Here is a 27,842-nt window from a genome sequence, read left to right on the forward strand (position 1 = left end):
CGTTTCGCGGATTTACACAAAAATCGGTCTGTTCGCCATGACAGTGAAACGACCAGCAGCGAAGTGAACTACAACGCGATGAAAACAAGAAAATAGTGTACAGGCACCGAATCTGTTAGGTGTCTACACTACGACAACACTGTGAAAGAAAGGGACTTTAAAGAATCTTTTGTCTCACAATAATTATTTGATATATTAGGCTAGACTTTTTCGTGATCAGACAGCTTTGAAGTACAAGATGTCTCTTTCAGTTCAATTGTTCTTCTTGTTTGTTGTTTAACACGCACGTTTCTCGAAACTATTTCAAACGGACGTGCGCGATCACTAGAAAAGTAGTAATCAACTTCGTGCGAGACTCGTTCATTCGTTGACATATTTATTTAAGGATTGAATATTTGATTTTGTATTTATAATAGTTTTTTTAAACAGTATGCATATACTCATTATACAGTAAGCACAAGTAATTAGAGTTTCTACAAGCTGGAAACAAGTCAAGCTTAGTGCTTATGATAGATGTAGTCGTTAATGTCACGGCCACCTCGTGAAACTTTGTTACTTGAACGACAGGATCATGGTGAAATACGAAAAAGACGAGCTCATCATCTGCAAAAAAAAAGCTCGTTGAATTTAGGATTAAGACTGTCTATGTAGACAATATACAGCGGACTCTCGATATATGTCACCAACACGGCTCTTGCCGGCGTCGTGTATCGTCCAGGAGACATACCCGATTATGTTTACACTCCTCACGGAGTATACCCCGCGGTAATTGGGATAACCCCGCGACGTTTATCATCGAGGCCTCGGCGACATATATAGAGAAATCACCGTCGGTAGACGGCGGTTTTTTCAGCAGAATACAAATTTTCTGGATCAATTGTGAGAAACAGAAATTGAATGAGAATGTATTTTCTCTCGTAATGATTTCAACAAATCGAAAATAGTGTAACAATATGCCTAAGCTGTTCCAATGACTTCTCGGTTCTGCTATAAATTGCGTAAAATCCGCAGTCTATTGATAATGTAATTAATTACCATGTTGAAGCCTTCGTAACCCGGAACGAACAAACCGGCGAGATTAAATTTTAATATCTGTATACTTCTCATCATTGTGAACAACAACATTCTCTGCGACTGCGGTGGTATACGGTACCACAACGAATTGTATCTACGGAATTGAATATCGTGGATTCATTATCTCCTAGAAGCCCCCCCCCCACCCCCACTTTCAGAATTATGTAATTTCAACAGTTGCGCTGAGTTGTACTAAGCTTGTGCTACATTGTAATATTAAAAATGCGATAGAAAGTAGACAAAAAAAAAACGACTTTTAGAGCAGCCCCCCACTTTTAATTTTTTGCAATTTTCTCGACTGTGCCGAGTTTGGATAACTGTCACTAACTTAACCCTTTGCACCCTTGGCGCTATTTTCATTCTAAAACTAAATTTTTCTGCCGTCTTAGAATATTTTCATTTTATTCATACGAAACTGATTCGATTTCCACATATAATATTTAAATGTTTAGTAATCTATTGAATACAAATTTTGTAATGTAACAAATATTTTGTAATATTTTTTGTAATTTCCTTGAAATATTGCCACAACAATTTCCAGTGGTGCTGCAGAGTCGCCACTCGAGTGCTAAGGGTTAACAATTACCTGCACGCCCAAAACTATTGTTTACCACAACTTTTTCCTAGTCATTGTTTTGAAGTAATACCTTAGCACAATGTCAGCACAACTTAGCAGAATTGAGAAAATTGCAAAAAATTAAGAGTGGGGGGCTACTCTAAATCGTTTTTTCTTTTCTTTTTTTTTTATTATATTGTCAATATTCGAGCACAACGTGGCACAAGCTTAGCACATTTCAGCGCAACTGTTGAATTTACGTTTTCTGAAAGTGGTGGGCCAACTTCAAGTGTCTTCAAGTTCGAAAGTGTTGTAGAGCAACATTTTCCATTACTATGATTTTATTTTTTCGTCATCCTAGACGTTGGTAACGTATTCTTAGAAAAAATGTGGACTTACGTTCTGTCGAACAATTCAATGCTAGTAGACATCAGTTTCTGGCCGCTATAATTATTTAGGAACATGATCAGGATGTGTAGCGCAATGATTTCTATAGACAAGACGACATTGTCCAGTTTGTCCATATCCAAAAGCGCCAGATAAAGCTGTTAGGTATCAAAAGCAATACCGTTACGTTCCCATTGGTGATAATTCATACACAAATGTCGGACGATTGTTCCCGTTGATTTGTTTATATACATATACACACACACGCATACAAAATTCGAACAATGCTTACACGATATAAATTTATAGCAAACGAGATGATAACAGCTATGATCGCTATTAAATACGAAATTATCAGGTTCTCCGAGAAACTTGAACAGAGCCTTCCTCCGCACGTTCATAATATTCCAGCATGTTCACGACGACGAAGAGATAAAAGGTAAAATCAGACGTGATGAATGCATATCGAAATACCGATAATGTTGTTCTGATATATTAACGAAGGTACCGACTTAATAGCACGCCGATGCATCTCCATGGCTGATCGTATGTCGATTAGCGTGTTCGAATTTACCGAGTTCGCCATCTCGTTGACAGCCGTTTCCATTCGGTGACTATAAAAATCAAAATATATTTCTGTTGTTAACAAGCTCGTCTTCACTAGCATTCAAGCTCCTTAAGAAGATTTAGCACGGACTAATAGCCGCGAAAAGTACAGCGAATTCTCGATATATGTCAATAACACGGGTCTTGCCAGCGACATATATCGTCCAGGTGACATACCCGAGCCGTGTTGTGTTTACACTGCTCGGTGTCCGAGTCCTCTCGAGTTTCGTGGCCTCTGACGGAGTATACCCCGCCTGTGGTGGGGATAATTCCGCGACCTTTATCATGCAGGCCTTGACGCCATATGTATAGAGAAATCACTGTACCTCTTAACGATCAAAATCGTCATCGATAAATTTGATCAGCGATAAGCTAAATATATTTCGTTCCAACAATTGAATAACAGACTGTAAACAAAGTCTGTGATCTATAAAAATCCATTGATTTTATAAAAATGACCACATACCTGGCGATCTCAAGTAATCCACAAAAATAGGATGAAACTACAGCAAGCGATGATTCCGTACATGCCATCGCGATTAAAGCAAAAGCGGCACCGACCGCGGTTGTACAAGCAGTCAAATCACTCTCCAGGTTTCTCTCAACAAAGTAAAATCCCAAGGCATTTAAGAAACGTGTCTGAAGATTCGATTGCAGTATCGTGGGAAGCAGTAGTGTAAAAGTTACGATGATCACTCCTGCGTACGCTACGGCTACAATCCGCAATAACATTATGTTTCGATTATCGGTTGTACACGACGATTTCAGGGTTCTTATTATACACATTGGTAGACAATATTAGGTACTCGAAGAAGTTTCTGCCTTTGACTAATAGATATTCGGATTAATTGTAGTTGTCCGTAACTTGCGATGGTGTAGCATCTACGTGACAGTACTATAAACAAGCTTTAAGCCCTTCAGTATATGAAATCTGAGTCTAGTGAGAACAGCAAGTGTTTTCGTTACAATGTCGAATTTCGTGCCGACAAAACAGCCTTCGCGGGAGGTGCAGCTGCGTTGCTTCATTTCAAAGAAAAGTGCAGCCGGAAGACGTCGTTTGCTTGCAGAAGTCTATCATCACAGAGCGTTATCCGAAAGAAGTTGTAGAGATTGGTTTCCAGGATTTAAAAATGACGATTTCGACGCGAAAGGCCGGGATCTCTGTGGCGCGCCAGAGAAGTTGCAAGACAAAGGATTCGAAGCATTACTCGACGACGGTCCACGTCAGAGACTCGGAGGATTGTGGGGAACCATCACCGCTAATCGTTATCGAGAACGATTGGTCAATTTAAGTCGGGCATTCACAGAAAAACGTCCGGAATATGCGAAAAGACATGACAAAGCGTTTCTTCAACATGACAATGCTAGGATCGGAAGTTGCAAACACTGTCAAGGATTCGCTGGAACTGTTTCGATGGAATGAGCTACCGCACCCGGCATATTCGCCAGATATTGTTTCATCGGGTTGCCATTTATTCTGATCAATACAGCATGGTCATTCGCATCTGTACTTCGGTGCTTATGAAGATTTCGAACAGTGGCTTGAATTCTTCTATCGCGGAATCCACTTGTAACAAAAGTGGGGATAGGCTACAGCTAACGATGGAACATACTTTGAATAAAATTCTGCCTGAAATTCTGATTTCTCTATTCCAACAAAAGACTTTTACTTACGAAACGAATGGCAGCAACTTATTCCAGCACCGAACAATCATTTTCTAGTAATTTTTCGAGCAATTAGGGGCCGTTAAACGCGTTTACCTAGATGTGCGATGATGACGCGTTTTGCATCTACTATTTGATCCATCATAATTTTCGTTTCGACAGGATCTGTCAGCGAGGCGGTATCATTTTCAATATTTTCGAACACGGATCTGATCTGGAGCAACATGGAAGAAAAAACGGTTAATGGATTGCACAAATATTAGATAGGATAGTTGCAATAAAATGCTCATGCATAATGGCAACGGCTGTTAACGCAAGGAGAATTATATGCTTTGCAAAACTTACTACTGGAAAATTAACGGCGAACCCAACGTATCGTAAAATCCCCAAAATGAAACAAAATGCGAACGATAACAACTGAAGCAAATTAGACAGCGTGAATTCTATCATTCTTAGCGTCGATGCCTGAAAAGATTGTATTTCGAATTAAGAGTTTCAAATCTTTGCAGGAATAACCATTTTTATTTAGAACACCTCGGATCAAAGTGTTTTATGACGGACTATTTTCAAAATTCTTCAACTGTCGTAAAACGTACAGTTTCGATACTTTAGGAGACATTCAGATTTTGAACCTTCAAACAATCAATTTTCCCCATTTTTTAAAAGTACAAGTATTCGTGAGCATGTGTACAAGAGAATTTCGATTGAAAATTGGCAAGATGAAATTGAAAACAGAGGAAAACCCTTCCGGTGTTTATAAAACGGTATTTATTAAAAAAGTCTGACGTATTGTGCTGTTATTATTTTCAATACGGATTTAAAGTAAAGGGAATCCCAAAAAGTGTTTAAACTATTTTGAACACAGTATTTTCGAATGTCGAAAAATTGTTGATCTCTGAACTATGATAACTGTCGCCCGGCAGACCCGAAGATGCGACAGTTACAAAGAGAATACTGCACAAACGAACCAGAACTGTTTCGACCACAGATTTACCAGTACAGTGTTTAATCCATATATGTCCCAACTGCCTAGCCGATAAAAGTCCCAGAACTATCCCCACTGTCGCGGGGTATACCCCGTGAGGGGCCAAGAAGCTCGAGAGACCTCGGTCGCCGAGGAGTGTAAGGTCACGCGGATCAAAGAATAGTATCTCCTGACCGATACATGTCCGTGGCTAGACCCGTGTTTTGGACATATATCGAGTAAACACTGTATCTCTAAATTTAACCGATCTGGTCTTAGAGACGCAAGCCGAGACTCGCAATTACCAAATAAACGAAAGTTCTTCTGCGAAGTTTGTCGGTACAACCATTCCTCGAAATTTCTCCGCGTGATCCAACACCCGTATTTACCCATGAAACACCGCACGAGTATTAAATATATCGATTGAAACATTGAATTTCTGAAGTACATTTTGAAAGTCCTCAGGATTAAGCTTCGAATAGTGAAAAGGTCGGCAGACTTCAAGAATACTGTCAGACCATTCTCAACTTATCAAAGTAATCCAAGGAAGGAACGAATTTCTATTTAATTCTCGTACCGTACAAACGACGCAGAAAATTTCAATTTTGCACAAAGACCCACGGCCTAGTCTACACACTTGTTTAATAAATCCGTGAAAATTCGTCCCGGCAAATATCACGGCAGATTTCAAGGAAACAGTGAAAACTTTCCCGACCCTCGGTCACTTCTCGTTTCATCACTATGGATCGCCTGTTTTCGATATACATACGCTGGTACCGCGACGAGGATAAAAATGTTCTAATAATTCGATTATAACAATATTCCACCGGGATTCGAGTCTTCGTCACCTGGATCACAATCCAGCAAACGGTCAGCAGAGCATCGCCGACTCGTTGGACCTTCTTTAAGAATGTGAGGTCATAGAGCCAGAGTCCGGTGATGCACAAGATATTGTAATAGGTATTGTAATTCTTTCGGAACATATCCATGTCGAAGGCAATTGTAAAATTTGCATGGAACAGGGAATCTAATGTATCGATATAGTATACCTCGGTAGCATATATTATTCAAAATGCGCTGTTTCCCTCGCGCATTTCCATCGACGACCCTCCCCTATTCGTCGCGCGTAATTGCATGTAATTATGAGCTTCTGGCCAGAATGGATAAATATATGAAAAACATCTTTAATAGAAAACGTATAAATTACTCTATCTATGTGTCATCCATCGCACGGCGACTTTTTTTACGTAAGTTAGAAAAACGCGACGTATTTTAATAATTCCCAGTAACGAAGAAGAAACGACAGGATATGCCCCCTACGAATTACAATCGCTGTATCTCTGTACAATTGAATAAAATACGAACGTCGAAGAATTGCCGAAGCGACATTTCACGGACTTTCACAGAAAAAAAAACGGTTCGTTCGCCGCGACAGTGAAACAACCCGCAGCGAAGTGTCAAACTAATCCGAAGGGGAAACGAATTTCTATTTAATGAAAATTTCAATTGTTAACGAATCCGTGACAATTCGTCCCGGCGGAGCTCAAGGAGACAGTGGGGACTTTTGCGACGCACGGTCACTACTCGGCTGCATCACTATACACTGGTGCCTCGACAAGGTTGACAGCGTTTGATGATTCGATTAAAACAATATTCCATCGGGATTCGAGCCATCGTCACCTGGATCGCAATGGAGGTGAAGAGTATCGTAGGGTGCATGACTCGCTGGACCTTCTTCAAGAAACTATTGTCGTACGGCCAAAGTGCAGTGAAGCGCAACGCATTGTAATAGGTAGTGTAATGGTTTCGGAACGTGTCCATGTCAAAGGCGATAGTGGAATGCGCGTGGAACGGGAAATCTAATGTATCGGTCGATTCGGCCTTGATGCCATGTATTATTGAGGGCGCTGTATGTCAGCCAGCCGACGCTCGGCTGTTTAAATCAAATTGAATAGTATACGGCGGCGTTGCATTATGCACGTCGCTTTCTGACGTTCAATCAAATTGCTCTCGTTTTTGCGAGAGATACTCACGAATTTAGTTACACGCGTCTCCGTTTGATATCCGAAGATCTTCAGTACTGCGTGCGGAAAATTGCTGTAGAAAAAATTTGTTGTCTTAGAAAAAGAAAAAGCGACATATAAACACAGATAGTAAACGATCCTACCAGTATACGAATGAATTCTGTGCATTTCCGTATTTGGTTTTTATTCCTAAGGGAAGTACAGCGTCTGCTCGATATATGTCCTATACACGGGTCTGTTCACGGACATATATCCAGGAGACGTATAGCCAGGAGATACTGTCGAGCTTCTTGGCCCCTCACGGGCTACACAGTGAATACTCGATGCGTGTCAACAACACGGGTCTTGCCAACGACATATATCGTCGAGGACACATTCCCCTCGCGGAGTATCCCCCGCGGTAGTGGGGATAATTCCGCGACGTTTACCATCCAGGCCTTGGCGACATATATGGAGAAATCACCGCGGCAGTGCGGACAGTTCAGGGACTTTTATCGGCTAGGATTTGGGACATATACAGAGTAAACAACTGTACTCGTAACTGGAATTGATTTCGATTACTTACGAGCGTTCAACGATCATGCTTTGATTTTCATTTTTTTTTTCTTACTCCTTCGGTGTGGCGAAATACTGTCGAACAGTTGGACCTTGACATTCGACGATCCACCAATCAGTCGCGAGATAGCACAATCTTCTGAAAATACGTTTCTGAATTTTCTGAAGATCCAGACGACGGAATTGCAAATAATACCTTGAAATTTGTGACTTTTGCAAAATCCGATAGGACTCAGAGCACTGTTTCGGTCTTTTTCAGATTTCGCGATCGCTATGTCGCCGGTGAACCTACTACCGTGAACGTATGGCACCTGCTATCTTTGGGAAGGTGGGAACAAACGGCTCAACTGTCTTCCAATGAGTAAGTCGGGATATTAAGAATTAATTTATATCCGAATCATGGAATATATTCTTTTACATCACATACATATAAACATACACACGCATGTACATTGGAGGGGGGGGGGGGGTAGGGGGAGGAGCAGAGAGAAAAGCAAAAATTATATAACAAAGGAATTCAAGTTTGTAAACTCATAAGACGTTTAACGTTGCACACAAAACGAGTTCAAACACAAGTAGGGTTACTGCTAGCGGGAAACAAGTCAAGCTTAGAGCTTGTGTCACTCGATGCCTTAGATTTCGGTTTTGTTGTAATCGGTAATGTCACGTCCAACACACGAAACTTTGTTACTAGAACGACAGGAGAACGGTAAAATACGAAAACGACGAGCTCATCATCTGGAAAAGAAACTTTGTTGAATTTAGGATTAAGACTGTCTATGTAGACAATATACAGCGAAATCTCGATATATGTCACCAACACGGGTCTTGCCGTCTGTTTACACTCCTCACGGAGTATACCCCGCGGTAGTGGGTATAATTCCGCGACGTTTATCATCCAGGCTTCGGCGACATATATAGAGAGATCACTGTACGTAGACTGCGGTTCTTCGCGACAGAATACAAATTTTCAATTGTGAGAAACAGAAATGAGATGAGAACGTATTTTCTCTTCGGATGATCTCGACAAATCGAAAAATAGTGTAACAATATTCTGATACTGTTCCAACGACTTCTCTCGGTTTTCGCCGTGAACGCATAAAATCCGCAGTCTATTGACAATGTAATCAATTACCATGGTGAAGCCTTCGAAACACGGGACGAACAAACCGGCGAGATTGAATTGCACTTCTGTTATGCTTCTCATCAACACGAACAACAACATTCTCTGCGACTTCGGTGGTATACAGTACCACAGCGAATTGTATCTATCGAATTGAATACCGCGGGTTCATTATTCTGCATCGCGCGTGACCCGGCCGACTAAACTTACAACGTAATTAATGGGTAACTCGATCGAAAGCGTGCAGAGTCAGAGCCGGGCAACTTCCTCCCCACCGTCGTTGCGCAACCCCCACCACTAGTTCCCCGGTTCTCCCACTCCACAACATCACTACGAGCCAGTGTTGCCATATCAACACTTGTTCCCCCACTCTAATTTCCCCTTCCACCACGGCCCGGTCACGTGTGGCGTTTCGCCTCTGTCGTGCATCCTCCGGTACTGGCGGAGTGGGGGTCACTTTTTCCCCTCAATTCGTTGTACCTCCCCTCTTCTGACCACAGTGAGCACGCGGTTTCTCTCGTAGGATACCAGTCGAATGGTGGGGGATGCTGGGAGGCGCTGAGAAAAGGGGAAAGCAGCAGCCTGCTGCCCATGGGCTCAGAGTAGCCATATCAAGGCTTGTTCCCCCACTCTAACTTCCCCTCCCACCGCGCTATTCCCCCACGCTTCCGCCGCGGCCCGGTCACGTGACGCGTATCGCCTCTGTCGTGCATCCTCCGGTACTGGCGGAGTGGGGGTCACTTTTTCCCCTCAATTCGTGTTCCCTCCCCTCGTCTGTCGACAGTGTCCCGAGCGAGACCTCATCTCCAGAGAGGGGGAACTGGTTTCCGCGGGCCGCACGCTCAGTGTCGACCCGTCAACACTTGTTCCCCCACTCCAACTTCCCCTTCCACCGCGCTGTTCCCCCACTATTACCAGTCGAATAGTGGGGGACGCTGGCCCAACGGGCCGCCAGTTGCCCGGCTCTAGTGCGAGAGGAACCTTTTGGCAATGGAAATGCATTTTTATACTAGAGTTCGAACTTACGTTGCGTGGAAAACTTCGATGCTCGTGGACATCAGTTTCTGGCCGCTGTAATTGTTTAGGAACATAATCAGCACGTGTACCAGAAAGATTTGAAGACTGATGAAGAAGCTGTCCAGTTTCTCCAACTCCAAAAACGCCAGATAAAGCTGTTCCGTATCAAAAGCAATACTGTCATGTTCCCGTTGTGCAATGATTCGCATGGAAATGTCGGACGATTAGGTCCTCGACTCCATTTTATCCGTACAGAATTCGAACGATGCTTACACGATATAAATTTACAGCGAACGAGACGATAACTGCCACGATCGCCACCAAATACGACAACATCATGTTGTCCGTGAGATTCGTACTGAGCCTTCCTTCGCAAGTTCATAACAATGCAGCATGTTCACGACGACGAAGAGATAAAAGGTAAAATCAGACGTGATGAATGCATATCGAAATACCGATAATGTTGTTCTGATATATTAACGAAGGTACCGACTCAACAGCACGCCGATGCATCTCCATGGCTGATCGTATGTCGATTAGCGTGTTCGAATTTTCCGAGTGCGCCTTCGCGTTGACGGCCATTTGTATTCGGTAACTGGAGAAATCAAAATATATTTCTGTTGTTAACAAGCTCATTTCCACGAACATCGTGACGAGACATTCTCTCGGTCGCAAATGTCAATATGCCGAAGTTTTCACGATTCAACTATATTGCAGATGTCTTCTGTTTTCTGCGACCAATTCGTTTTTGCCATAAATACTGTCTAACGATAGAGATACCGAACATACTTGAACGTATTCATGCTACGGTTCAATATACAGTGAATTCTCGATATATGTCAACAACGCGGGTCTTGCCAGCGACATGTATCGTCCAGGAGACATAACCGAGCCGTGTTGTGTTTACACTGCTCGGTGATAATTCCGCGACCTTTATCATCCAGGCCTTGGCGACATATATAGAGAAATCACTGTACCTCTTAACGATCAAAATCATTACGAATAAATTTGATCAGCGATAAGCCAAATATTTTTCATTTGTTGCATTGTTTGGACAAGTGACCACATACCTGGTGATCTCAAATAAGCCGCACAAGTAGGATGAAAAGACAGCGAGCGATGATTCCGTACATGTCACCGTCAGTAAACCAAACGTGGTTACGATCAGGAGTTGACAGCAAACGAAATTAGTGTGCTGGCTTATCTCGGGATAGAAAAATCCTAAGATATTTAAATAACGTATCTGAAGGTTCGATTGTAATACCGTGGGAACCACGAATACTGCAATTGCGAAGACAATGCCTAAGCACGATAGGCCTACAATCAGGAATAAAATTATTTCTCGAGTATCGTTCGTACAGGATGATTTCAGAGCTTCTATTATAGGTATTAGTAGATCATGAAGTAGAGTCTTGATTATCCGAGACCCGTTTAACCGAGCTTCCGTATTATCCGTGGTGCCCTAATCTCTAGGGTAGTCAATTTTTCGAAAGGTTAACACAAATAGTACAAAAGTGTAAAAAGTCATATTTGGTTACGACAACCTTCAGTCGATTAAACAGTTGATTAAACTCAAATATGTGTGCAATATTGCATTATCAAAGTGCTTTGAGCTGATTTATGGCTCAGTACACATATCCTCGGATAATCGAGACTCTACTGTACAAGGCACGGTGAATTCTCGATATATGTCAACAACACGGGTCTTGCCAGCGTCGTGTATCGTCCAGGAGACATACCCGAGCCGTGTTATGTTTTCCGAGGCCTCACGAGCTTCGCGATAGTGGGGATAATTCCGCGACGTTTATCATCCAGGCCTCGGCGACATATATAGGGAAATCACTGTACTCGAAGAGACTTCTGCGTTTGAGTAATAGATACTAGGATTAATGGCTGTAACTTGCGATGGTGTAGCATGTACGTGACAGTACTATAAACAAGGTTTGAGACCTTCAGTATATAAACTCAGAGTCTAGTGAGAACAGCAAGAGTTTTCGTTACAATGTCGAATTTCGTGCCGACAAAACAGCCTTCGCGGGAGGTGCAGCTGCGTTGCTTCATTTCAAAGAAACGTGCAGCCGGAAGACGTCGTTTGCTTGCAGAAGTCTATCATCACAGAGCGTTATCCGAAAGAAGTTTAAGAGATTGGTTTCCAGGATTTAAAAATGACGATTTCGACGCGAAAGGCCGGGATCTCTGCGGCGCGCCAGAGAAGTTGCAAGACAAAGGATTCGAAGCATTACTCGACGACGGTCCACGTCAGAGACTCGGAGGATTGTGGGAAACCATCACCGCTAATCGTTATCGAGAACGATTGGTCAATTGAAGTCGGGCATTCACAGAAAAACGTCCGGAATATGCGAAAAGACATGACAAAGCGTTTCTTCAACATGACAATGCTAGGATCGCAAGTTGCAAACCCTGTCCAGGATTCGCTGGAACTGTTTCGATGGAATGAGCTACCGCACCCGGCATATTCGCCAGATATTGTTTCATCGGGTTGCCATTTATTCTGATCAATACAGCATGGTCATTCGCATCTGTACTTCGGTGCTTATGAAGATTTCGAACAGTGGCTTGAATTCTTCTATCGCGGAATCCACTTGTAACAAAAGTGGGGATAGGTTACAGCTAACGATGGAAAATACTTTGATTAAAATTTTGCCGATTTTTCTATTCGAACGAAGGACTTTTATTGACCAAACGAATGGCAGTAACTTATTCCAGCACCGAACAATCATTTTCTAGTAATTTTTCGAGCAAATCAGAGTTCGTCAAACACCTTTACCTAGTAGTGACAGGACCACGCGTTTGGACTGTACTATCTGTTTCATCAACAGTTCCATTTCGACAGGATTTTTCAGCGAGTTGCAATCATATTCGATGTTATCAAAAACGGATCTGATCTTGAGCAACATAGAAGAAAAAACGGTTAATGGTTTGCAGAAATATTCGTTGAGGCTGTTAACGCAAGGAGAATTATATGATTTACAAAACTTACTACTGGAAAATTAACGACGAACCCAACGTACCGCAGAAAGAACAAAAGCATTGGAAATCCGAACGATAACAGCTGAAGCAAATTGTACAGCGAGATATCTACCAATCTTAGCGTCGATGCCTGAAAAGATTGTATTTCGGATTAAGCGTTTCAAATCTTTGCAGGAATAACCATTTTTATTTAGAACACCTCGGATCAAAGTGTTTTATGATGGACTATTTTCAAAATTCTTCAACTGTCGTAAAACGTACAGTTTCGATAGTTTAGGAGACATTCAGATTTTGAACCTTCAAAAAATCAATTTTCCCCATTTTTTAAAAGTACAAGTATTCGTGAACATGTGTAAAAGAGAATTTCGATTGAAAATTGGCAAGATGAAATTGAAAACAGAGGAAAACCCTTCCGGTGTTTATAAAACGGTATTTATTAAAAAAGTCTGACGTATTGTGCTGTTATTATTTTCAATACGGATTTAAAGTAAAGGGAATCCCAAAAAGTGTTTAAACTATTTTGAACACAGTATTTTCGAATGTCGAAAAATTGTTGATCTCTGAACTATGATAACTGTCGCCCGGCAGACCCGAAGATACGACAGTTACAAAGAGAATACTGCACAACCGAACCAGAACTGTTTCGACCACAGATTTACCAGTACAGTGTTTAATCCATATATGTCCCAACTGCCTAGCCGATAAAAGTCCCAGAACTGTCCCCACTGTCGCGGGGTATACCCCGTGAGGGGCCAAGAAGCTCGAGAGACCTCGGTCGCCGAGGAGTGTAAGGTCACGCGGATCAAAGAATAGTATCTCCTGACCGATACATGTCCGTGGCTAGACCCGTGTTTTCGACATATATCGAGTAAACACTGTATCTCTAAATTTGACCGATCTGGTCTTAGAGACGCAAGCCGAGACTCGCAATTACCAAATAAACGAAAGTTCTTCTGCGAAGTTTGTCGGTACAACCATTCCACGAAATTTCTCCGCGTGATCCCACACCCGTATTTACCCATGAAACAGCGCACGAGTATTAAATATATCGATTGAAACATTGAATTTCTGAAGTACATTTTGAAAGTCCTCAGGATTAAGCTTCGAATAGTGAAAAGGTCGGCAGACTTCAAGAATACTGTCAGACCATTCTCAACTTATCAAAGTAATCCAAGGAAGGAACGAATTTCTATTTAATTCTCGTACCGTACAAACGACGCAGAAAATTTCAATTTTCCACAAAGACCCGCGGCCTAGTCTACACACTTGTTTAATAAATCCGTGAAAATTCGTCCTGGAAAATATCACGGCAGATTTTAAGGAAACAGTGAAAACTTTCCCGACCCTCGGTCACTTCTCGTTTCATCACTATGGATCGCCTGTTTTCGATATGCATACGTTGGTACCGCGACGAGGATAAAAATGTTCTAATAATTCGATTATAACAATATTCCACCGGTATTCGAGTCTTCATCACCTGGATCACAATGCAGCAGACGGTCAGCAGAGCGTATCCGACTCGCTGGACCTTCTTTAAGAATGTGTGGTCATAGGGCCACAGCCCGGTGATGCACAAGACATTGTAATAGGTATTGTAATTCTTTCGGAACATATCCATGTCGAAGGCTATTGTAAAATGTTCACCGTACAGGGAATCTAACGTATCGATATAGTATACCCCGGTAGCATATATTATTCAAAATGCGCTGTTTCCCTCGTCCATTTCTATCGACGATCCTCCCCTATTCGTCGCACGTAACTGCACATAATAATGACTTTCTGGTCAGAATGGATACATATGAGAGAAACATCTTTAATAGAAAACGTATAAATTACTCTATCTATGTGTCATCCATCGCACGGCGACTTACGCGGCGTCGCACGTGACGCATTGTAATAATTCCCAGTAACGAAGAAGAGACGACAGGATATGCCCCCTACGAATTACAATCCGTTGAAAACCCTCCCCTATTAGTCGCACGTAATTGCATGTAATTGTGACCTTCATTTCTCTCGCGCAATACCTCTGTGGCAATGTAGACATCACACGAAACGGACGCCTCTGCGAATTTTAATTAGCGCATCCGGTTGGAACTACGGTATAAATTATAACGGTAAACGATTGTTAAGGTGCCCTGTCACGGATTTATGAAAGTCGGTCTGCGGAACACGACGGTGAAACAATCCGCCGCGAAGTGAACTAAACGATTAGGCGTGTACACTGTCATCCGCGTCCGAACACCCTAGCGTAGGTGAGATTGTTAGAAAAATTTTTTTCTCACCATACCTATTGGATATATGACGTTAGACTTTTTCGGCATGCGAACCGACAGTTTTCAAAAGTACAAGATGTTTCTTTCGGTTCAATTGTTCTTCTCATTTATTGTTTCGCGTGTCTCGAAAATAATGGAAGAATAATATTACCAGTGATTTCTCTATATATGTCGCCAACGCCTGGGTGATAAACGTCGTGAAGGCCACGAAGCTCGAGAGGCCTCGGTGAACATAACACGGCTCGGGTATGCGTCCTGGACGATACATGTCGCTGCCAAGACTCGTGTTGTTGACATGAATCGAGAATTCACTGTACCGTTGTTCGTGTTGCATGATTCGGTTCTAAGTGCTTTCAAACTTTCAGGCAATTGGCGGGACGTGGACGAAGACGAGCGTTTATTCTAGAAGATTTGTGATCATTTGCGTCATTTTTAACGCCGACCTCGCACGCCTCGTGTCAACATAACCATGACAGATTACGAAAGGTGCGTACATCTTTTATACAGTCGGGGAGAAAATTAAGTGGGATACCTTCCTGAGTTGTTGCGAGGATTAGTTTACCAATGATGATGATGATTGGTCTTAACCTTCGGAGGCCCTAAGCACTGACAAGATGTTGCGGCTCCTTTATACGGGATCATACTACTTCAACGCAATGTAGGCTGGACCTGTACGATTTCTTCGGCATTTTTGACAAATTAATTAACAGGTGATTTTCCAAAAAGAAATTGCTCGCTCACTGTGTTTCATCTTTCGTTCTTTTCCACACACACACACACACACACACACACACACACACATATGCACGCAAACACTTAAGGATATTATTACCATGTAAAATTCAGAAATTTTCTACGGTGCCCCCCCCCCCACTTCTTCCTATTCCCTAAGCACGTGATTATTTTGCTTATTGTTAACCGCTGTGCGACTGTACACGAGAAAGTGAACGCGTCAGCCCGCCTTCCATATTTTAGGTTTGGGAACGCGCTATCGTGCCGAGGGCACGATCAATCGGGGCGAAAGCTATTTCGAAAATAGGGTCTGATAGCGTGTTTTTCGTCGGGGTTATTCGACTGGACGTTTCGCCGGATTACAAGAGACCGGGGTTTGAACCAAAAAAAAAAAAAAAAAAGAAAAAAATACGATCGAAGAGGGCGCTGGAAGTATTAATCTTCGACCGGGTACGCGTTGCCCGGGCCGAAGTCAATTTCAATGCAGGCGCCTATGCAAAAAGGATACAGGCTGCATAATAAACGCCGGGCCGCGACTGAATACGCCCGGTACGTTGATATATATACTGCCTTACGCAAGATTTATAAAAGAATGAAAACAGTGCGTGCCGGTTTGCTGCACACCTGGACAAAAAGATAGCGCATCTGTCGTTTTTCTTTTTTTCGGTTTTGTTTAAGTTCCCCAGCAGAAAAACTGGTACAAATATATTTTTCACTTCGGCAGGCCCGGGCGGGCCCGATTTCTGCCCGGAACTCTCTTGTCCCTAGAAATATTTAGCAAACAAAAATTGCAGATATCGAAATTTTTGAAAATTTTTTTAAATGTTTTTAACCTTGTTAGAACAATTTTCTCGTACGACAAACAAGTTACGGGTTGTTCGAAGTCGTCATATATGTCGTCCGTGTATGTCTTTGAACGTATACTGAAATAGCGCGTGGAAAGAAGTTCCGGTTGGGGTGCGAGATTAAATGAAAATCATGCGAATCTTGATGCATGCTATCTTTTTGTCCCGGAGTGTAGACCGAGGCCGTTGAAACCGTGGGCCAAGGTGGAAATCGATCGTGAAAGGGTTGTGTAGACTGGCCCGTGATTCGGACAGGCAATAAATTCAAGGAGGAAGCTGCGAGGGCTTCACTGTGGCAGGCAAAACGAAAAATCATGGCGTATTATGCGCTAGTCGGGACGAAATCGTTTCCACGTGGTCGAAATGGGAGACCACCGATCCCAACGATTCTTAACAGACTCTATAAAAAAACATATAACTAATGTGATTTTCAATATTTTTGCTCTAAACAAACAATTTGTGTACCTAAAATACTGCTAAACGCGTATGCAAAATCCCAGTGCGAGGGGTTCAATAGTTTTTTGGAAAGAAATTCCAAAAAATTGGCAAATTTGGCACTCAAAACCAGAACATCCTCTCAAGGCATACCCCACAAAAGTATGCATAACTCATGCAATTTTGATTGTTTCTGATTTTAAAAAATCGTGGGTACACTTCAAGTGCCTATTAACATGTATGCAAAAGCCTAATGCGAGGGGTTCAATAGTTATCCTGGAAAAAATTCCGCAAGATTGGCAAATTTGGCATTCAAAACCAGAATGTCCTCTGAAAGCATAACCCACAAAAGTACGCACAACTCCTTCAATTTTAATTGTTTTTAGTTGAAAAAAATCACGTAGATACTTCAACTACCCACAAATGCGTGTACGAAATCGGAATACGAAAGGTTCAATAGTTTTTCAGAAAAAAATTCCTAAATATTCACGCAAGACCCCCTCAAGATTTCATGAATAGAGCTCGATCTAACTGCGTTCGAAAATTGCAGGATTTCGCAAAGTGGCGGCAAGAAGCGGCGAATGGCGTCTCCGTCGTGCAGAGAGTTCAACGAATGATAAGCGTGTTGCAGAAGTGTGAAATACCAACGCGGGAATTCCGGGAAGAACAACGGAACAGTTTCCACGCACGAATTTGCAGTGCGGTGAAGTGACTAATACGAGAAGTTATCCGTTCAGGAATCCGCCATAAATACTTGAGGGTTGGTATAGACCAAGAAAATGTTTGACGTTCCATTATCCAATGCCAGGAATCGAAATCCGCCGAGGATATTCCCCGGGGAAGCCAAATATTTGAGCCGCTCCGAGTCTTCTGGCTCGGTGTACAAGCGTCTCCGCCTCTAGCGGCCTATAGCGATTTTTCGTTTCGCTGAATCATGCTTATCGGTCGATCGGTGTTTAGCAAACCGTTTAAATGTGGGAAACATTGACTGCAGATTACCATTTCGTTGGAAGCGAAACCGCAGCCAGATTACTTGACGTGGTTCCCGAGATCATTTGAAGAAACTTTTTCCTTTGCGAAAATTTCCGCCGCGGTTTTGTTAAAGAGTTATTAACGAAAAACGCCGACCAATCAGAGCGCGGCTATAGTGACGTGTCCCGCTGAGCGCGGCGCCGCCATTGGCCGAGCCCGAATCCAGCCGCTGTACCCGCGCTCTGATTGGTCCGCGTTTTTCGTTAATAACTCCTTAACGAAGCCGCGGCGGAAATTTTCGCAAAGGAAAAAGTTACTTGAAATGACCTCGGCAACCACCTCTTTCGAGATTGCTGGAACATTTTCGGGTCACCCTATAGAGTGCCTATTTGCGTGGATAAGAGTGTGCGCAGACAATAGACACTTTCGGGGACGCAGCAGTAACAGGACTGTTACCAAGTTCGCCTAAACTGAGCTAAGTTTGTCGGTGCTTACAGGCCCTTACAGGTGTGCGTGCCTGTCGGCGAAAACGCTCGGAAGTTTATTCCCATTCTGGTCCTCTCTCTCCCTCTCTACCGTCGCCTCTGCCTCGTGTCCCCCTGCCCTCGGAGAAATACCGGGGACACTGATTTACATAACGATTAAGTTAATTAACGAGGTCCGCCGGCGGATTGTTAATCCCGCGCACGGAAGGACGCGTCACGTCGCGTCGCGTCGAACGTCCCCATGGTGTTTCCCATGGCGTCCCCAACCCCCATCCCCCTCGCCAGCCCCCCCCCCCCCGCAGAACGAGAATTATTAGCGGTCCGGGGTGTGGGTTGTTTGACTTGCGATCGAGCAAGTTAAACGAGCCCGACCTTCGAAAGTGTTGTTCTTCGTTTGTTAGCGGCACGCTCGTGGATTGATCCGCCGGGAATTCTCGAAAGCTAGATTTATGACGAGGGTTTAGGCGGGGGGGGGGCGTAATTGGTTGAAACAAAGCGTACAGGCGGTCCGCTTTTAACGCGTTAAGCGCCATGCACCAATTATTAGGGCACTTGGTACGTATGCTTGCACACCGAATCGATCAGTTCGGTGTCCCATGCCAGGTGCGATCGAAAATTAATTTTTCAATAGGGTATTGTCACCGGGACTATCCCGAATTTTTTCACAATTTTTTAACGTTAAGACGCTTTACTTAACGGTAATATGATTTACAGTAACAGCGTTACCAGGTCAAGGGAATTGAGAAAGAAGATAGTGGGGGAAACTCTATAGTCGGAGCCTCAGTGACGTCACGAAGCTATAGTCTAGTCTACCATAGATTGTGGCGTCGCTATTCGTGCTGCGGGTGGGGATCCTATCGCGATCCTACAGCGTGGAACGTGACGTCACTGGTCACCCCCACTATTGGTACGTTGGTGGGCCACATCTCGGAACGTGACGCAGTGTTGCCAGGTTGAGACAATGCTGGCTATCGTTCATTCGGCGAGACTTTCTTCAGGGATAACGCGCCTGATAAAAATCGTAGGGTTTCTACCTCCTTCTTCACGAAGAAGTTTTCGCAGCTTGACGCAATGACGTTTAGCGTCCATGATGCGTGTGATCCACGCTAGTTGCTCTTCAGCGACGTTGCCGTTTCCCAAGGCGAAAGGTGATCAATGTGCACTGATGAGACACTGGTCTCATTGCGCGAAAAGAAAATTGGTACTCACGATGTCGAAGTCGAGGTTCTCTGCGATCCAGTCCCGGCCCTGTTTGAACTCGTCGTGAAGTCCCATGATGTACAAGGTGTCCAAACCGTCGACGATCGTTGCTCCCATGTTCGCTGCTCCGAAGATGCTCGCACTATGACCCTTCTTCGAGATCGGTTTCAGTTCGTTCTTTCCCCACGCGTACCTGACGTAGTTGTCCCAGCCATGTTTCATCATCTGTGCAAATAAAAATTGAACCATGAGTTAGGTCCGTCTCGGCTCCTTTGCAGTGGAAAAAATATTTTTGAGAGAAATCTTATGTTTTTTCTTAGATATTATCGTAGAGCATAAAAAGACGAATCCAACGACTACAAGAACCATACCGTTTCGACCATCCAGTCCCAAGATATTCGTGTCTGAAATCTAAGATTTTAGGTTAGGTTTGCTCCTTTCAGACACGAATATCTCGAGATTGAATAATCGTAGTGGTATGGTGTTTGTAGTCGTTGGATTCGTCTTTTTATGCTCCACAAGAATATGAAAGAAAACATATAGGGTTCCGTATAAATAAATACCGATGACTTATAAAACATTGTGATTTTGTCCTGAAAAATTTGTTTCGGGCGTAAAGCACAAACGAAAACGTACGAAAATGCGTAAATAAATTGTATGACTTTATACGATAATTGTATGTGTCCATATTTATCTGGTTATTGTACTAACATAAACAGTTTAGCCTAGCGCAAAGTAGTTGGAGTACGTTATCGCAACAAAGGAGGAGTGAATCATCCCCTAAAACATTTAACGTATACGTAGTTGAACACCCTGCACAAGCGCTGATGCGGTCGGCTGATACAGATGTTTGGATCACAACACATTATCCAACGATCTTCCTGTGTACTCTAACGAGAGCCATAATCATCGGCGTTCTAAAGTAATATCGGGATGAACGTGATAGCAACACGGTGCCATTACAGGCCGCGCGCGCTATGCACGATTTACCTGTGTCTACACGTCGATAATTATGCGGCGAGATGAGTTCCCGCATAAACACCAGGAAACGCAACCGCATGGTTAGCCGAAAGTATACTTCAAACCGGAGACCTAACGATCGGGTAGCACATTTTTCTCGGCGAACACGTTCCTTGGAATGTGTGCTGCAAAGAAACGAACTTCCACGAGACTTCAGAGAAGTACAGTCAGTGGCGCACACTTGAAATCAGAATAACTTTTTTCATAAATCAACGGGTGGGCTAGTTTACTAGATGACGCGAGGAATTTCTTAAAAATCGATTTTGCAGTCGAAAATTCGGAAAAAATTCACGGTCGCTAGTACCATGGGGTAGAACGTTCACGAATTTTTTTCGTAATTTTTAAGCAAGCAGAACGGAAGAAATACAGTATAATTCGTCAAACCGTTTTCACCCTATAGCTACCCTTGCGGTGGGGGTACCGACTTGAAACTTACCACAGAGAGTGTTCTTCGGGGAGCCTATCGAATGGTACGAGGAAAGATCAATTTGGTTCGTGTCCCCCCGCGGTAGTGGGGAGAAATCCGCGACGTTTATCATCGAGGCCTTGGCGACATATACAGAGACATCACTGTATACCCTGAAACTGTGAGGGGACAGGGGATTATTCGGTAAACAGTTTCGAGATTCTATTGTTTTAACAACCGTTCGCGAGTCGGGGTAGACTGTAAAGGTCACCGCGAGAAAAGGTCGCCTCGAAGGCCGCAACGAAGACGCAGTTTCTCTCGTTTCACGCATCTTCCTTTTCACAGAAAATCCCAACGAATTCTCGCGAAGCCGTGACAACGCTCGAGGGAACGAGATCCCGACGAGACGCCGGAGGTCGGAGAAGGGAGCGACGTTGCAGAAAATTGCAGATGGTGGCCATCGCGGTAGATACTGGTGTCTCGGATCGCGACGATCGACCCTTTTTGGCGTTATCCACGTAACCGCTACTAATTTGTTCCATGGCGACCGCAAAGAGAGAGAGAGAGAGAGAGAGAGAGAGAGAGAGAGAGAGAGAGAGAGAGAGAAAAGAGAGCGTGTAGGAGAGACTCTGGACAGTCGACTCCGCCGCTCGGTAATCTGGTTAACAACCGTGTTAGGATTAAACCATTAGCCCGGCGGGGAGGGACACTGGAAGGAAGAAGAACGGGGTAGCCGAAGCACGGTGTACGACGTGCGGTCTCGTCCGATTACTTTACCTCTGTTACGCTATTCACGGCCCTGACACTTGGTCTCTCCTTTCAGCGATCTCCCTTAACGGTCTCGACTCGGCCCGAGTGCGCCAGGCTGGGGAAATCGAGGGGAATACAGTTCTACCCCCTCTGTCTGTCATCACCGGATTGGTCACGTGATACTGCGACACGTGCACGGCAGACCACGTGGCCGAAGACAAGTCGAAGAGAGAGATGAGAAAGAAAGAAAGAGAGATTTCAAGGTGACCTCTGTTTTCTCATACGGAACATACAGTTTTTATTTAGGCAAGGTGACCTAACCCGAGACGAATACACTGACTTACAACGCTTTCGTCTGCCAAGGTGATTCAAGGTCGTTCAGTGCCGTTTCTAATTTAGCTCAGCTAGAGGTCAGGTCCGCCTAGAGACGATTCAACAGAGTCAATATTATTTGAAATATCTTTTACGACGAGCTACAGTTTGAGAAACAATTGCGTGCGAGATTTCAAGTGGGACACCCTGTACATTCTTCAAAGACATTCATTTTAAGAAAGCCTTTTTAACCTAGCTCACCAGGTTCGCGTGTGCGAGCAGTTTGCCGTGTAAGACGAAGACGATCACCTGCACTATTATTTGAAAAACAAAAGACAATGGCACGTTGCGAACGGCGGTGTATAAAAATCGCGAAGACAGAAGGAAGCGTCTGCCGGTCGATTGAGAACGCACAATAAACGAAACGACAAATGGAAAAAGAACAGGCAGGGCCACTAGGTTCAGTTCGCGAACCGGTGCACCTTGCGTTGCAGATGGCTGCGTGTGTGCAACGGTGCAGCGGTGCATCGGGAAATCAGTCACCGTATGATTCGATCCCGTCCGGGACTCGACTGATGAAAACTGATTTGCGGACGGAATTGATTTCCTCAGCAGGTAAACGCGGAATGCAAACGAACGCTTGCATCGTTTTTCCTATGTTCGAAGCAATTGTCGCCTAACTGCGGGCCCGGTTTTCTTTTACTATTACGGACGAATTTGTTATTACAATTTATGACGAACATGGGTGAGTGCAATTTCAAATGGTGGAAGGATTAAAACAGTTCCAAAAATACCTAAATCCAGCCGTAAAATCGCGATCCGCCGATCAGTTCGGATAATCGAGGTCCCACTCTATCGTGGATTACTCGGGTAAACATGATCCTAATTGCGTGCTGTTTGGAGTCGTTTTATTCGGGAAAATGTCGCCTAGAAGCTGGTGGAAGTTTCATTTGCTGAACACTTAATTTGCCAAAAGTCTCGTTGTTGTTCGATTTTCAGAACTCCGTTTCCCGTATCGACAATAATCTCTCCGGGTCAGTACTCTCTCAAGAGCGAGATTGCAGAGGCATTTAAAGAGTGGCTGCCCCGTAAAACGCTCAGACGGTTTATGATTCGCGTTGAGATATTACGTTGTGCCCTCATCTCTATTAAATTCGCCAGGCACGCGGAAGAATACCGGCCATCGTCTATTACTCTCATTTCTGGATACCCCGGTGGTTTATGCGTTTCCGATACACGGGCGGCTACGAAAAATTCGGATCAAATTAGTCGGCCCGATATCGAGAACCTCCGCGACCTTTATCGATCGTTCCGCGTGTCAACGGGGTTGCATAGCTTCCCGCCCGTCATTCGATTTTCCCCTAGTGGACGAATGATTATCACTGGGTGCAATTTGAAACACCGAAAGAGTATTAATATATTGTTTACAATCTATTAAAATTGTCACCGGAAGATACTCGGATAGACACAGTTACAGACACGTAATTCCCTATTTCTTAATGTTGCTACGGGAAGAAAAACATTCCCATTTGGCTCCTGTTTTGTTGCAACAGACGCAGAGAATTTTTATTTTGCAGGGAAACCCGCAGCGATCACAGATTAATTTACCTAACCCTAACCCTAACCCGCAGCGATCACAGACTACACTTGAGGCACGAAGATATATGTCAGTGGTGGGCAGGGTAGGGGCCCCTGAGCTGCCTGCTTCCCCCACCAACGTCCCTCTCGTGCAGCGCGCATCTTCGCTGCGCAGTGGTGCCTCGCGTATGTGGATAGACAGCCTAAGCCGCGCACGGGTTGGCTACGGTGGGACGTAGGAGGGGAGAGAGGGAGGCGCCGCTGCGCAGCGAAGGTGCGCGTTGCACGAAAGAGACGTTGGTGGGGGAAGCGTTTTGCCTGCGGCAGGCATACGTGCCCGTCACTGACAGATCTGTTGAATACGGCAACAATTGAAGATTGAGAAACTGTTGTTTATCGACGGAAGGGTTAAAATCGCATTTTTTACGATCACGAAAGTTGCTATTTTCGTGGTTTGATCGAAAGCCAACAGATTCCGCAGCTTGATCCGTTTCCAGGAGATACGGGAAGTTCGTTTTTCAATTTGATAAGTAACTTTCCTTCGAGAAAAGTTGCCTGTGAATGCCAACGAATTATTGTATAGAACCGGCGGATTACTCCCGGCCCGCTTCTCCTTGGAAATATTTCTTGAGTTCCGTTTCTGTTGCAGGATACAAGCGGAGGGAACTTACAATTTCAGTTCCCTTATATCCGGTGGAATGGGAACGGAAGTTGTTCCGTTTCGTTGAAAACTTTTCCCCTGTCCCGGAATCAGTGCAAGTTTATCGTGCCGCCTTAGCAGCGAGATCTTCGTTAAAAATATCGCGGCGGATATTTCGGAGATTACAACCGACGTAAAAATACGGACGAACGTCCCCGCGAAATACCGTACGATACGGACCGGTGCTCGAGGGAGAAACCCCCAACCCCGAAACGGAAATGGAAAACATCAACGTGCGACCGGGGCGACAAAGGAGGGATCGTCTAATCAACTAATTAATCTGGCTTCTCATCCTCAAAAAAACGATTTCCTTCGCGTCTTCTTCTACTACAATTTATTTTACACGGTGACTTCGGTTTCCACCCTCCTGATCGGATAAATACGTCTTCAAGAAAAAAAAGTTAACCAAGAGATGTGAAGGTGGAGGCTTCAGAGAGAGGCTTTAACGAGATCATCGCGGTTTAAATAGTATTGGTGCTATGTACAGTGTTCACTCGATATGTGTCCAAAACATGGATCTAGCCAGAGACATATATCGACCAGGAGACACTATGTTTCACGCCGAACGTAGAAGAGGACAGCGAAGGTGGGCCCCCAAGATGCCAGCTTCCCCCACCAACGTCTCCTTCGTGCAGCGCGCATCTTCGCTGCGCAGCGGTGCCTCGTGGATGTGGATAGACAGCATAATGCCTCCGCTTATGTTGTCTATCCACATCCACGAGGCCCCGCTGCGCAGCGAAGGTGCGCGAAAGACACGTTACCCTGCGGCAGTGGGGATAGTTCTGGGACCCTTATCGACTAGGCACTTGGGACATATACAGAGCAAACACTGTATGTCGATATATGCCCCTGGGTAGGCTCGTGTTGGGGACATATATAACCACTGTGCACCGCTGCCTCTTGATTTAGCCGGTCTCGATAATTGTTCCTAAAAATAGTATTAGGTTAACATTTAACATTGAAACACTGGTGAGGGAGAACAGAAGTATCTCCATGGGACTGATTACGCACTTCCCGAAGTTTTCGCGGTTCCAATCGTGTCGCGAGCACCCTCGACTATGGCCCGAACGATTTTGCAATCGAAAGGTTCATGGGAAAAGGCAATTGCGGCCATGCCCCCCCCCCCTCCCCCCACGGATATCATTATATCCGGTAACGAGTTGACGCTATAATTGGGCTCGGCCTAGCGTGACGATGAGTTGCTGCTTCAACGCCTAGGATGATCCTTCAGGCCGGCGAAGGAGCTCTCTCGCTGCTGCGCGCACCTGCAGTTTTGTACCGTGGCGCCCTCCCTCGGGGAGATGAACCGGCCGAACCTAATTTTCCGCTGAACGGGTAAGAAAAATTGACAGTAGTCGGGGACCGGTGATCGAGTTTTTCCGGAACCTAAACGACGCTTCCCTCGCCGTAGGGAGGGTTCCGTGGCCTTGGTCCTTCGGCGGATGGAAGTTAAATTGCTTCGAGGAATTAATTTCAATATTCCCCCGAGGAATTCCCGGCCACTTTTTAGCGGACCCGGTCGCTAACCAACCGTGGTACGCTTCACTCTGTTTCCTTTCGATAAAAATTTTACGTTTCCAGCCGTTCAGCCGTGGCCAAATCTGATCACGTAATATTTAGGTGCATTGAATACCTCATCAGGCTTTATCACCTTCTAACACTCGAGTGGCGACCGTAAGGCGCCACTAAAAATTGCTGTACCGTCATTGAAAATATTCTTCACATCGTTAACACTAGATTTACGGGACCCGTCAAAATGACGGGTTCTAATATTTTGAATTTGATATTATTAAGATTCTAAGGATGCATACGTAAGAAATTGTTTAGCAAATCTATTTCATTGCGTATATATTATTTTAAAAATATTTCTAAAAATGTGGGTAGCACGTTCTTGTTATTTTTATGAAGTAATGCAAAACAGTCGCTTTTAGTGCTCCGTAAACCTAGTGTTATAGTTGTTCGCATTTAACAAGTTACTAAGCACTTCAGTGTTGCACGAGCAAATTGTGACCGTTTTTGTATGCACAACATGAAAAATATATTGGGTGTACCCATAAGTAATTAATATTATTTGGAAAGAATTTGTTTTGCCTTTGGTTCTGTACTGATCCGTTAATGATGCGTCGATCATTTAATAGTGAAATCGCGTTATAGATTTAGACTACCGCCGCGGCCGCCTGCCAAGTCAAACGCGAATTTCAAGTACTGTTCCGCGAGCCACGGAATGTTCTCAATGGCCTGGGAACTTCTCTGTGGCCAATTAAAGGAGCATTAACTGCGAGAATCGAACGAGATCGACGGATCGAACGAAAGCCGATACGGCGGGTATCATCGACGATGAAGGAAAATGTATTGACGGAATTACGGAATTCCGGTTAAGGGGACCGGCGCGCCGCTGTATGAAACTTTACAGAAGTCGAAGTCGACGTCGAAACGCCTTACCCATAGTGATTAATTTAGCGGAGAGCAGTGAAGTGGATACCGTCGATAATGCCCCGCGCGGAGCTACATAGATCCGACGCGATAACGATTCGATCACATTAGGACTATCTGGAACCGCGTACCCGCGATTATCACTTTGAAAGTCTCCTCTTCGGCTATTCTGAGAACCTGAAGACGTGCTTTCCCTCGAAAATCTCACATTCGAACGCCTGTGAAAATTTGGACAAATTTTTTCCGTAATTGAAACCATCGCAGGCTTGAAGATTGAAGCTTCCCCTTTGCAACGACACCTTGAAAATTGATGTACGATTTTTTTCTGTCGAGTTATCGGCCTTTGAATGGGAGGCACGCATTCATGCTACACCCACTAACTCCCCTCCCCGTTCCGACTCGAACCAGCGCAAGAGGGGAATACAAGCTCCTCCCTAGCTAAAGGCGTGGTCGTGTTCCCCTCTCGCGCTCACGCGAGCTGGAGCGTAGTAGTGGGGGTAGCGACTAGAGCGCCACCGTGTTCCCCTCTCGCGCTCATGCGAGCTGGAGCGTGGTAGTGGGGGTAGCGACTAGAGCCGGCCCGTGAGCAATCAGTTGCAACTGAGGCACCTCATTTTTTATCCATGCAACAGTGAAAAAAATCGTACATCAATTTTTAAGGAGTTGTTGTGAGGAGGAGGCTTCGGTCTGCGAACCTGTGACATTCGCGAGAGGAATTTTGGAAAGCTTTTGGAGACGG

General features: G+C 44.3%; 4 protein-coding genes and 1 long non-coding RNA gene across 9 annotated transcripts in view; 1 reads left to right on the top strand and 4 right to left on the bottom strand.

Moving 5' to 3' along the window:
• Alpha-man-ia (alpha-Mannosidase class I a) overlaps nucleotides 1-27,842 on the bottom strand; it is a 634,153-nt gene that overhangs the window by 123,562 nt on the left and 482,749 nt on the right. The window contains exon 3 of the mRNA XM_076800321.1: nucleotides 19,914-20,129. Within this exon, the coding sequence (XP_076656436.1) occupies nucleotides 19,914-20,129 (216 nt within the window). The remainder of the gene's footprint in view (nucleotides 1-19,913; nucleotides 20,130-27,842) is intronic.
• The window catches only part of LOC143361064 (uncharacterized), a 92,991-nt gene that overhangs the window by 39,572 nt on the left and 25,577 nt on the right, over nucleotides 1-27,842 (top strand). Inside the window, exons 2-3 of one of the 2 annotated variants that reach the window (XR_013083403.1) lie at nucleotides 17,798-19,259; nucleotides 19,419-19,852. This is a non-coding gene — a long non-coding RNA (uncharacterized LOC143361064). Of the gene's footprint in view, nucleotides 1-17,495; nucleotides 19,260-19,418; nucleotides 19,853-27,842 lie in introns of those variants that run through there. The other variant, XR_013083402.1, reaches the window with a different exon arrangement.
• On the bottom strand, nucleotides 443-2,368 carry LOC143361060 (uncharacterized). The gene is made up of 4 exons (XM_076800320.1): nucleotides 2,310-2,368; nucleotides 2,030-2,175; nucleotides 1,036-1,168; nucleotides 443-603 (listed from the first exon to the last, which is right to left on the bottom strand). The coding sequence occupies exons 2-4, from the start codon at nucleotides 2,152-2,154 to the stop codon at nucleotides 553-555; spliced, it is 309 nt and encodes a 102-aa protein (XP_076656435.1). The 5' UTR covers nucleotides 2,155-2,175; nucleotides 2,310-2,368; the 3' UTR covers nucleotides 443-552.
• LOC143361009 (uncharacterized) lies at nucleotides 3,250-7,148 on the bottom strand. Its single transcript, XM_076800249.1, has 5 exons — nucleotides 6,933-7,148; nucleotides 4,634-4,753; nucleotides 4,385-4,502; nucleotides 3,294-3,336; nucleotides 3,250-3,262 (listed from the first exon to the last, which is right to left on the bottom strand). The coding sequence occupies exons 1-5, from the start codon at nucleotides 7,071-7,073 to the stop codon at nucleotides 3,250-3,252; spliced, it is 435 nt and encodes a 144-aa protein (XP_076656364.1). The 5' UTR covers nucleotides 7,074-7,148.
• Nucleotides 8,382-14,606, bottom strand: LOC143361045 (uncharacterized). 4 transcript variants are annotated; one of them, XM_076800296.1, is made up of 9 exons: nucleotides 14,440-14,606; nucleotides 12,973-13,092; nucleotides 12,760-12,877; nucleotides 11,042-11,273; nucleotides 10,465-10,566; nucleotides 10,245-10,339; nucleotides 9,981-10,126; nucleotides 8,967-9,099; nucleotides 8,382-8,569 (listed from the first exon to the last, which is right to left on the bottom strand). In XM_076800296.1, the coding sequence occupies exons 1-9, from the start codon at nucleotides 14,578-14,580 to the stop codon at nucleotides 8,397-8,399; spliced, it is 1,260 nt and encodes a 419-aa protein (XP_076656411.1). In that variant the 5' UTR covers nucleotides 14,581-14,606; the 3' UTR covers nucleotides 8,382-8,396. The 4 variants fall into 4 exon arrangements, with proteins under 4 accessions (XP_076656411.1, XP_076656409.1, XP_076656410.1 ...); XM_076800294.1 differs by having other exon boundaries at nucleotides 11,042-11,288; XM_076800295.1 differs by having other exon boundaries at nucleotides 10,245-10,335; nucleotides 10,461-10,566; nucleotides 11,042-11,288.

This window comes from Halictus rubicundus, chromosome 14, assembly GCF_050948215.1.
Source record: "Halictus rubicundus isolate RS-2024b chromosome 14, iyHalRubi1_principal, whole genome shotgun sequence".
NCBI classification, from domain to species: Eukaryota; Metazoa; Arthropoda; class Insecta; order Hymenoptera; family Halictidae; genus Halictus; species Halictus rubicundus.

Coding starts and splice junctions, on each gene's coding strand:
- LOC143361060 (XM_076800320.1), bottom strand. CDS start 2,154: ATGGACAAACTGGACAATGTCGTCTTGTCTATAGAAATCATTGCGCTA. Junction 1,169..2,029: donor ATTGAATTGTTCGACAGAAC/GTAAGTCCACAT, acceptor TCAATTCCGTAG/ATACAATTCGTTGTGGTACC. Junction 604..1,035: donor GTTACGAAGGCTTCAACATG/GTAATTAATTAC, acceptor TTTTTTTTGCAG/ATGATGAGCTCGTCTTTTTC.
- LOC143361009 (XM_076800249.1), bottom strand. CDS start 7,073: ATGGACACGTTCCGAAACCATTACACTACCTATTACAATGCGTTGCGC. Junction 4,754..6,932: donor TCACCTCCATTGCGATCCAG/GTGACGATGGCT, acceptor CAATCTTTTCAG/GCATCGACGCTAAGAATGAT. Junction 4,503..4,633: donor TCGCCGTTAATTTTCCAGTA/GTAAGTTTTGCA, acceptor ATGTTGCTCCAG/ATCAGATCCGTGTTCGAAAA.
- LOC143361045 (XM_076800294.1), bottom strand. CDS start 14,580: ATGGATATGTTCCGAAAGAATTACAATACCTATTACAATGTCTTGTGC. Junction 13,093..14,439: donor TCTGCTGCATTGTGATCCAG/GTGATGAAGACT, acceptor CAATCTTTTCAG/GCATCGACGCTAAGATTGGT. Junction 12,878..12,972: donor TCGTCGTTAATTTTCCAGTA/GTAAGTTTTGTA, acceptor ATGTTGCTCAAG/ATCAGATCCGTTTTTGATAA.